An 11,951-nucleotide genomic window follows, 5' to 3' on the forward strand; every position below is an offset into this window, starting at 1 on the left:
TCTTACATAAAACACGAAATTTTACCGGCACGCGACTCCTTCTTATCTGGCATTCTCTGACAAATTTCATGAGGTTCTGCACTTTCCGTGCCAAATACCAAAGACCAGCATTAGCCAAATGATTCTAAACTTTTAGTATAATTAGTATTTTATTTCTAATATTGTTTTAAACGAGACCGACTGGTGCACAAGATTCCAAAATTTTCGAGAAGATTGTAATTAGATCTGCTATATAACAAGTTATAGGAATCTAGATTTTATTTCAGGTTTTTGTATTGAAATTGAAGAAAATTTATTGGTTATTTTAAAAATTTTATTATATTGATGATGTCATGTCAGTGACGTGTTTGACCCTTGACCCTAGATCAGAATGACGTCATATTACGTGTCACCATGTAACTACGTGTAACTAACGACACCATGACAGTACTTTTCCCACCTTATATGACATGTCTTCTTTTCAAAAGTAGATTTACATTTTTAGTCATCATTTTTAACAAGTAACAACACTCATTGTCCCAAATTCATAGAAAAGAATTCCCCAAAAATATATCGATGTATGTTATTCAACCAACGCCCTGTGTTTATGTTAAAGGCTAACTTTTGGTATCCAGTGTTTGGGTTTGGGTGATTTGGCAAGGCGAAGATTCTACCTACATTTTAAGGTTGACCAATGACATAATCAACAAGAAAAGTTGCTTGGTTTTAGGCGATGATCATTCCAATAATTTGGGTTTCGAATTCCACTATCATTAGTTTTAAGCTGCCCGTGGTTGTCAATAAGTGATGAAGAACATTAAGAGGTAAAACTTTATTTGTGCTACTCGACCATGATTTGAAGTTTAAATACTTTATTAGAAGCCATTTTGTTATTATTGCGTTCCTCTCGTTAATGATTATTTAGTTGCCATCATTTTCAAAGATCTGAAATATTCTAGCTAGGATATTAGCCTAGACGGTGCACTAGATATTTGATCATCTGTTCAAACATCAAAACTGGGTCTGTTATTCTGAGTTGATATATAATTTTAAAGGTAGGCTCTATATCAGCCACTCAAACACGTCTGAAACTATTAGTATAATACTTCCGTGTATTGCTATATGAGGTAAACCTTGCAGGACCACGGTCTCATAATATCCTTTGATAAGAGTGGGTGGTTTAAACGATGCTGACCATTTCAAGTGCTTTCTCGGGTCACTTTGATCTCATGAAATCCGTTTTGATTTCCGTGTGTCACAAAAAGATCTAATACGGCTCTCTTCTGATCTGTTTCTGCCATGACGAGGGCGGGAAAAAAACGATATTTGTAAATAGCCTTATAATGCGATCTAGCCCACTTGAAACTACTTAAGGATGTATTTTGGTTTTCTTCATTTTGATTGCGCGTGGGAGAATTCTTTTTATATCTTAAACAAAAACAATCGAAACATAAGTGAAAAATTGTCCGAATATTTCTGAAGTAATGCCATGTTTAGTAGAAAAGAATTAATTGTTTGGGGTAGGAATATGTTAGTAAAGCTGGAGCTATTCGGATTATAACCTAATCTTGGCGATATTTTAAACTAAAATCAACAAAACGCCGTTAATGATACCCATTCTGTCAGTTATTGCACCAATTATAGAATTTGATTGAGAGAAATACTCCCGTATTACTTCCGGTTTGTATAGAGCACGTGACAGACGTCATACCCCCTAGTAACCACGATCTACTGTGACGTTATTTTTTAGTTAAAATTCCATTTTAATTTAATAAACAATTTCATAATGCATATTGTTTTAATTTTATTTCATAATTTTCCAAATTTGGATAATTAAATAGCTTATTTGTGTTGGATGCCGCCTTTTAGGCCCACGTCATTCGTCTGATTCTAGTCGTTTTTAGCGGGAATATGCAGTGAGGAAAACGGAAATTAACATGATGGTGGGCTAATAGACTTACAGTAATTAACATGGATTTAAAATATTTTGAAATATTGGTGAAATTTGTGACGAAGTTTGAGAATTATGACAGAATGAAAACGAAGGTAAAGGTTGAAGGTTTGACCAGAGAGTTTAATATTTTAAGTAAGATCTCGCTAGAAAAGTTTCGGATGTTTATCAAGTTTATGGGGTAAGTCGATTTCATAATAAAATGTAGTTGTTGTTTTAGTTTGTAGTGTTTTAAATGTTGGATGTCGGGATCAGTCTGAAATCATCCTGAAGCATATAGTGTATTTTTCTTTCTTTTTTTGAGACCTCTCAAAATGTTTATTTTTTTTATTTAGAATTCATCATCTAAACATAAATTTATATAAGCTTTAAAATCCTTAAAATAACTTCTATTTATTATCGCGGAAATTACCGGAGAACCCAAAAGACATTCTACCCTCTCCCCCGGCATGTCATCCGGACACAAGCTAAAAAAAGGGTAATTTGTATGTTAAAGAGATAAGAGGAGAATTTTTGTGTCATTTTGAAAGATATCAGCTGTTAATTGTCGAGGACAGACGAATAAAACAGGCGCCATTATATATCTCAAGGTCAGAAGTTTATGTTTGAAAGTGAAAGTTTTAAATTTCTCGACATTACAGGTTATTATTACCTGGTTTAATTAATCAGTTTTTACTACATCATACCAACATCTCAAACTTTTTAATAACTTGATAATACAACGTTATTTAACTTGAAAATATAACGTTATTATACTTGATAATATAATGTTATTTAACTTGATAATATAACGTTGTGTAACTTGATGATATAACTTTATTTCACTTGATAATATAACGTTATTATACTTGATAATATAACGATATTTAACTTGATAATATAACGTTATTTAACTTGATATTATAACGTTATTTAACATGATAAAATAACAATATTGATCTTGATAATATGACGTTATTTAACTTGATAATATAACGTTATCTAACTTGATAATATAACGTTATTTAACTTGATATTATAACCTATTTGAACGTGTTATTATAACGTTATTTAACTTGATAAAATAACAATATTGAACTTGATAATATGACGTTATTTAACTTGATAATATAACGTTATTTAACTTGATATTATAACGTTATTTAACTTGATAAAATAACAATATTGAACTTGATAATATAACGTTATTTAACTTGATAATATAACGATATTTATTTTGATAAAATAACGTTATTTAACTTGATAATATAACGTTATTTAACTTGATATTATAACGTTATTTAACATGCTAAGATAACAATATTGAACTTGATAATATGATGTTATTTAATTTGATAATATAACGTTATTTAACTTGATAATATAACGGTATTTATTTTGATAATATAACGTTATTTAACTTGATATTATAACGTTATTTAACATGATAAGATAACAATATTGAACTTGATAATATGACGTTATTTAATTTGATAATATGACGTTATTTAACTTGAAAATATAACGTTATTTAACTTGATATTATAACGTTATTTAACATGATAAAATAACAATATTGAACTTGATAATATGACGTTATTTAATTTGATAATATAACAATATTGAACTTGATAATATGACGATATTTAATTTGATAATATAACGTTATTTAACTTGATATTATAACGTTATTTAACTTGATAATATAACGTTATTTTACTACATATTGCTGAATATTTTGTGGGTATAGTTGTTAAATGAATAATTTGCCTATTTATTTTCCAATTGTCAACCATAGAATCTGCCCTACTTTAATAATAAAACTCTACACAAACTGCAAATGGAGTATTGTGGGTTTAGATTGGTCTCTTCTCATATTGAAGTAGATTTATCTATATATTGTCGTACTTGTTGAATGCTGTTGAGAAAACTTGTCAAAACGTTGTTAATCAGTTTAAGGAAGATGTCGTCTTCTAAAAATAAATAACATGAATTTAGATTGTTGTATGCAGGTCGGTCAAACTCATGGTACCTACCTTGTTAGATTAACCCTAGCCCTTCTAATTGTAGTTCTTCCCAAGTAAATACATGTATTTTAGAATAATTAGAATGTGGACTCTCTGGATTGAAGTGGATTATTTATGAACTATAACGTGTTTGTAAAGTGATGTATCGGTAAATGTAACTCAATTATCGGAAGAAACTGGCTGTAGCATTGAATCTCAAACTTGAACAAGTTTTGGTGCTGAATGTAGATGAATATATACTAATCATAACTAGATGAGATAAAACACCTCGAGTCATAATCAAGAATATGATGCTATAAATAGTAGCAAGATTAAAATCTCCAGCTTAATATAGATTTTATTAGACAGAATTGATTCAACAGCTGCTACTTTCATTTTTACACACAACATTAGTGTCGTGGGCGTCTGTAGATATTGGGCTCTCTCCAATTACCGTGTTCAGGTGGGCGTCGGGCGTCTGTACATTCGGGGCATACTTCAAAATTTGAATTGTTTTTGTTACTTTAATACAACTTCGATTCCAGATTGAAAGAATCATGACCTATTCAAACCAAATAACTTCGATGACAAGAAATATATGGAAAATGAAAAAGGTTAAGCTAATGTCACCGTCCTGGCAAAAGTTTCCTGGTTGCACACTGCATGGCGTTGCCCATCTTTATTAGACCAATGGGGTGCAGAAAAGTAAGACGCAAAACACCATTCATTTCTTTTATTTCAGAAAGGTTTCATAATTAGCCTTCGTGATTTCATCCAACTGATACAAACTGTTACCTTGAAGCCAATTAGTAATCGTCTATAACGAACCTTTCCTCTTGTCAATATTCTTCTTGTAATCTGAAAATAACTGAACAATAAATCAATCAGATCGATCTCCTCCCACGCCATCAATATCATCGATTAAACCTCATCCTTCATATCTTAAATTAGTTCCTATTGTAACTCTTTCAATACAACATCTTCCCTTTTTGATAGCTCCCTATTCAATTGCGCATGTCGTCACCGGAAACACAAATATTGATGACGTATTTCACAAAGTACACATCTTTTGATGTGAGTATTTAAATAATCCAAGACTGGAAGCGTGTGGCTATTTTAAGATATGGAATTGTCATCATCCGGAAACCAATGTTATGCTTTCTGCTAAAAATAACTTATTTTGTTGAGCACTGGAATGACCAGGAGCGGTGAGGTTTGTTTCAAAGTCACAAATAGCAACGTAGCTTCGTTTTTGAATCTTGTTCTTCAATTGATATTCTTTTGATGGTTCATGCACCAATATTCTTCACCCAGTGGGGCATCTAACGTTTCCCTGTAGTTGACTTTACAACATTTCCACGTATTTTTGCACGGTGTTGTCTGGTTGATACAAACTTACAAAGCAAGGAGCACCATCTGATGAGAATGATACCACATGTCGACATGCCTCTTCCAGATCATCAAAATGCAGACGAGATGTCAGAATTACTAAGCTGGCAGCTGCATTATTCCGCTTCCAAAGTTCGATATATCTCATCGACGTCTGTATCATCAAAATAAATTGATATACGAAATACAATCAAAGTTAGTTTAAAACGCCCTGTCTGTACCGTCTGATAATAGATTGGCGATGTACCCAGTCGCCCCGAAATCTCTTAATAGGAAAGTTAAATATCCTATTAAATAACGAACTAATTACAGACTGGTCGATGATCGATATCGATTTCCTCTTTCACTGATTGACTTTTTTCATTTGATCAATTTTGGTGAGATTCCTAATATAGTGTATTGCGTTGTTTACATTTCAACTCAACAATCAGCTTCAATTGAATGTTTAGCCAAGGGTAAACCTGAGAAGCCAGTCTGATTCGACCAGCTTAACCTAGGTCAAATCCCGATTTAAATATATACCGTTTTCTGATTGGCAATTTGGAATTATAATTTGGTGATTGTCCAATAAGATGGTTCCAGAAATTCAAACGAGATCCAATCACCAACAAACAGCCTTGTCTCCAGCGAGCTCTGAGCGTGTAGCAGACCTTCAATATACACGAGGATATTCGGGTGCACTAAAGGTAACTAAATATAAGTGAAGACCACCCTATATCAAATTTGCATAACATTTCAGACATCAAGTTCTATGTTTCTTATTTATATATAAGATTCCTGAAATACGTTGTAATAGCTAGATGCAAATATCAGGAAAAGTCTAAATGTTTGGGTGTGTACCGATTACAAACTGCAATCGAGAAGAGACGAATTAAAGGGATTGAGGTTTTCTAAAAACAATTATGTGTATCGGAGACACTGATAGCATCGATTTACACCATTCTAATTTTCAATCAGACGTCTGTGGTTCCTGTGGTTCCTGTGGTTCCTGTGGTTCCTGCTATTTCACTAAACTGAAGGATTTTATGACGTCACCATTCCCAAAGCTGCTAATGATGTATAAGAACCTTTGCGTTAGTGACGTCATCAAACACTTAGTTTTAGTGGTATTGCACGAACTACAGACCTGGTTAAAAATTAGAATGGTGTAAATTGATGCCATCAGTGTCCCCGATACGCATAAAAGATTTAGAAAACCGCTTTACAATCTCTTTAAGTTGTAGCAGTTGTCTATTTGCAGTGATTAATGAATCAAAACGACTGAAAGAAAATGTAAAAACAGGCGGTGTTTCCCCTCCATGGTATATTTAATATTGATATTATGTTTGTATGTATAAGGTTCTCTCGAGAGTCTCGTAAACACCGCCTGATAACAAATACTCGCTATTTAATTCACTGTCTGTCTTTCAACAAATTGACGCAAATTGATCTCTCCCCTCCCAATTTCCAGTTTTCCACAACAGTGGACCATCCTCTGGAACATAAGTTGTAAAGTTTCCATCCGTATAAACAGATATTCTTATTAGTAATAACATGCCTGTATGTTATCTAAAGTCTAGGGGTGGAAAGTTTTCCAGGGGGCTCAACTATTTAACAAGTCAATACATACATCGAAACACTACCGGTCATCTCAGATGTAGAAAAAAAAGGTTTTAAGGAACAAATATACGGAAAGTTAGATCTATCGTCTATGGTCCGGTGTAATTAGCGTTAGGTGTAACACTCCACTTTATACAAGTAATAAATATAGGTTGTATTTTATTTTAAACCGAGAATATTTATTATAAAAACACCCAAGTTGAAGGAGAATTCAGATAGACATTAACATATGTTTCACAATTTTACTCTCGAAATAAAACCTCGAGTATTTTTCAATCTATTAAAAAAAAATGATGTTTTGTAAGAAAATAGTAATGTTGTAACATTTTTAACTAATCGACGACAGAAAAAATACTGACGAATATTTATTCTGTGGTTAAGTTTACAGGGGATTTTAACTTTTTCTTTTCTTTTACCCCTTTCAACATCCTCATCCGCGGTGGCTCAGTGAGTTAGACGCTTTCTCGCTAACCTGAGGGCCCAGGGTTCAATCCCGGCATAGGTCGAGATAATACCTTCGGATTTTTCAACCCGGTTTCCCCCTGTCAGTGATGGAAAAGGCGTCTAGTCGTTCGGATGGGATAATAAACCGAGGCCCCGTGTGTTACAGGCTGTGCACGTTAAAAATCCCTCGACAGTTGGAAATCGAAAAAAGGCAGGCTAATGCCACTGTCCTGGAAAAATTTCCCTCATCGCACCCTACATGGCATTGCCTGTCTTCATTAGCCCAGAAGGTGCAGAAAAGTAGGACATAAAACTTTCATTTCATTTCCTATAAATACTTACTATTTTATTATTTAAGGGTTACTATTTTATTATTTAAGGGTTACTATTTTATTATATAAGGGTTACTATTTTATTATTTAAGGGTTACTATTTTATTATTTAAGGGTTACTATTTTATTATATAAGGGTTACTATTTTATTATATAAGGGTTACTATTTTATTATTTAAGGGTTACTATTTTATTATTTAAGGGTTACTATTTTATTATTTAAGGGTTACTATTTTATTATATAAGGGTTACTATTTTATTATTTAAGGGTTACTATTTTATTATTTAAGGGTTACTATTTTATTATATAAGGGTTTCCAGGCAATCTTTTATACATCAGAAAATACAGCTGAATAGAATGACTTACATTATAATTGTCCACAAATTTTAAAATTTGATTTCAGGGAAGGAGGGTTTAATTCTTCCAAACTTAGGGTGGAACAATATTACATTGATAAATTGGAATGAGCTGTCTGGAACTCCTGGGTATTTTTCTTTTTTGGGCTATTAAAATGAATGATGTTTTGGCCAACAGTCCGAATCCACACCCATTCGTTCTAGACTATCTACCATCATACCCCTACGTTAAATACGTCGTAATATTTGGTAAACAAACAGTTTAAAATGTATTTTTAGTTGGGGTCATATTTTGAACCTAAAGTAAAATGTCTATACTTAAAACACTTTGTTATAAAATAACGACGAAATCAAACGAGTCCCGAATACAGTCGTTTCCATGATCTTTAACAAGTTAAACATATCAAGCCATGGTCGTTAACTAACTCGTCTTAGAAGTCTTAAAAACCGGACGTAGTTGAAAGCTTAGAGTAGGAACTGTTACAGAATGTCTCAAACTTGACTCGTTTGTGGCCACACTTCTTAGGAATTCGACCTAACTTCAAAAACTCCAATTTATCAAATTTCTAACTTTTTAAAAACTTCCACCGATATCGAGAGCGAAACAGCGGGCATGTGATAACGATATAAGTTTTAATAATTTGTTAATGTGTTAGAGACCACCACCAGAGATCGTCAAGTATTTCCGATAGCCCAGACAATTGGTTTGACGTGCAGGTCTGTTCCAAACATGGTCCCGGCTTGTAGGTGGGGTGATGTGTCTGGGTGTCGAGGGGGTGTTGTGTCTGTGTCTAAGGGTGTTGTGTCTGGGTGTCTAGGGTGTTGCGTCTGGGTGTCGTGGGGTGTTATGTCTGGGTGTCAAGGGGGTGTTGTGTCTGGGTGTTTAGGGGTGTTGTGTCTGGGTGTTTAGGGGTGTTGTGTCTGGGTGTCTAGGGTGTTGTGTCAGGGGGGTGTTGTGTCTGGGTGTCTAAGGGTGTTGTGTCTGGGTGTCGAGGGGTGTTTTGTCTGGGTGTCAAGGGGGTGTTGTGTCTGGGTGTTTAGGGGTGTTGTGTCTAGGTGTCTAGGGGTGTTATGTCTGGTTGACTAGGGGGTGTCGTGTCTGGGTGGCTAGGGGTGTCGTGTCTGGGTGTTTCGGGGTGTTTTGTCTGGGTGTCTAGGGGTATTGTGTCTGAGTGTCAAGGGAGTGTTGTGTCTGGGTGTCTAAGGGTGTTATGTCTGGTTGACTAGGGGGTGTCGTGTCTGGGTGGCTAGGGGTGTCGTGTCTGGGTGTTTCGGGGTGTTTTGTCTGGGTGTCTAGGGGTATTGTGTCTGAGTGTCAAGGGAGTGTTGTGTCTGGGTGTTTAAGGGTGTTATGTCTGGGTGTTTCGGGGTGTTATGTCTGGGTGTCGAGGGGTGTTGTGTCTAAGTGTCAAGGGGGTGTTGTGTCTGGGTGTCTAGGGGGTGTTTAGAGGTATTGTGTCTGGGTGTTATGTCTGGGTGTTTAGGGGTATTATGTCTGGGTGTTGTGTCTGGGTGTCTAGGGTATTATGTCTGCGTGTCAATGGGGCGTCTGGATTGGCTCTTCGTACATTTGTCCTTAATGAAATTGTAAATAAGTTTTTATAATTTTTTTTATGTTTATCCGGGACATTGATAGAATCGACCTGCACCATTTCAATTTTCAGTCAGACGTCTGTGGTTCTTACAGTTCCAATAAAACTTGAGTTTCACTAAAGGACCGATTTTGCGATAGTGCCATCATAAAATGCCCAGTTGAAGTGGAATTGCAGGAACTACAGACGTTTGATTGAAAATAGGAATGGTGCAGATTCTATCAGAGTACCCGATACACGTAAAAGTTATGAGTGTGCCCCCACTTCTTGGTATTTTGTAATATCTTCATTAAAGTCTAAAAACAGAGTTAAAACTGGATGATGAAGTAAACAAATTGTTCTTTTGTGAAATTTAATAAGGAAATTAAAGTTTTTAAAACAAGAATAACTTCCTCTATTGAGATAAGGGCAAAAACAACGTTAATCCGTGTACAAAGAAAGACCTTGGTATTTAATAATTCTATAATAACTTTTTGACGCATGAGCAGATACTCCCACTTCAAGTAGGCTTACCTGAGTGAGCGCATCTTCACAATATCAATATACATTGACTGTTATAGCCGCCTTTCTTATATCATGGAAGTTAGTAAATGCATTGATTTGACTTCATAATCTGCCATTCCCAGCTCTATACACTCGATTTATATTACCTCCCTCACCCACTCTTCCTTAGTCTAGCCCCACCCTCATGTCGATCTATATACCGAACGACCCTCACCCCACGGCCTTTACGACGTGCCATTCCCTGTTCTATACACTCGGTTCAAATTACCTCAGTCAGGACTGTTGGACTAGAAGGAATGTCGATATGCTGGTAACATTTTACTCGAATTAATCAAAACAATATTTTCATTCTCCTCTTTCATAAAGCCCGGATAACACTACAGTATAATAGCTCCTCTTTCATAAAGCCCGTATAACACTAGTGTAATATCTCCTCTTTCATAAAGCCCGCATAACACTAGTATAATATCTCCTCTTTCATAAAGCCCGTATAACACTAGTGTAATATCTCCTCTTTCATAAAGCCCGGATAACACTACAGTATAATAGCTCCTCTTTCATAAAGCCCGTATAACACTAGTGTAATATCTCCTCTTTCATAAAGCCCGCATAACACTAGTGTAATATCTCCTCTTTCATAAAGCCCGCATAACACTAGTGTAAAATATCTCCTCTTTCATAAAGCCTGGTTCACACCACAGTATCCACACCGTCTACTATTTATGTTCACATAGTCAACGTTGTTATATTCCATGGGGTGGTGCACTGTTATACTATTGACTGTTTTTTGAAGTCAAATTTCAAAATACAAATCTGCCATTTCATCATATACCGTTAGATAATTAGTAGATTTAGATTGGACCGCAACAAATATTTCTACATAATTAATTATCAAGATAACCCGAACCGACCTGTTTCCATGTTCTTGTTTTGAAAACACTGTAGGGCATCACCTCTGTACATTCCTAGATTGAAACAGGATGAATATTTTAACTGTGTCAAGTACAGTAATGTTTTAACTCTGTTTGTGTGGATCAGAGACAACTAATTGTTCGATGTCAAGTTTAATACTCCCAGATCATCTGAAGGCTTATAAAGAGTGTTTCGGGATGTTTTGGTGTTTTTGTTATATTTGTGTGTGTATCAGTGGACAATTAAATTTATTTTAACTACCAAGTGATACATTTTAGAACATAACAGAGATTCAAAGAGGTTTTCTAAACTAGTTATGTGTATCGGGAGCACTGATAGCATCACTTTGCACCATTTTCAATCAGGCGTTTCTGGTTCATGTAATCAACTTAAACTGAGATCTGCAAAATCTGCTCATATTATAAAAGACCCTTTGCGATAGTGACGTCATCAATTCTTCATAGTGGAATTGCAGGAACCACAGTCTGATTGAAAATTGGAATGGTACAAATTGATGATATCATCGACCCTGATACACAGAATATTTAAGAAATACATCTTTACAATCCTTTCAATGAATCTAAGGGATGGGGTTTAATTTACAACTTTAGGATTGAGGTCTGTGAGTAAAGTAAGTAAGTCGTTGAACAGGCGGAATGAGTCGAGTTTTATGAATGATAATGTTAGTTGACTGGAGATCGTGATGATATAATACTGATATACCATGATAGACAAGATAAACAGACGGAATGAGTCGAGTTTTATGAATGATAATGTTAGTTGACTGGAGATCTTGATGATATAATACTGATATACCACGATAGACAAGATAAACAGGCGGAATGAGTCGAGTTTTATGAATGATAATGTTAGTTGACTGGAGATCTTGATGATATAATACTGATAT

At 34.8% G+C, this 11,951-nt stretch overlaps 1 protein-coding gene across 1 annotated transcript; it reads right to left on the bottom strand.

The window, feature by feature from the left end:
* Positions 1–9,088: 9,088 nt before the first annotated feature.
* Positions 9,089–9,342, bottom strand: LOTGIDRAFT_136972 (hypothetical protein; the record flags this gene model as incomplete). The annotated part of the gene is made up of 2 exons (XM_009047331.1): positions 9,089–9,189; positions 9,261–9,342. Coding segments are annotated over 2 exons (183 nt in total), but the record flags the coding sequence as incomplete, so codon positions are not given.
* Between the last annotated feature and the right edge of the window lie 2,609 nt (positions 9,343–11,951).

This window comes from Lottia gigantea, assembly GCF_000327385.1.
Source record: "Lottia gigantea unplaced genomic scaffold LOTGIsca_110, whole genome shotgun sequence".
In the NCBI taxonomy this organism is placed as follows: domain Eukaryota; kingdom Metazoa; phylum Mollusca; class Gastropoda; family Lottiidae; genus Lottia; species Lottia gigantea.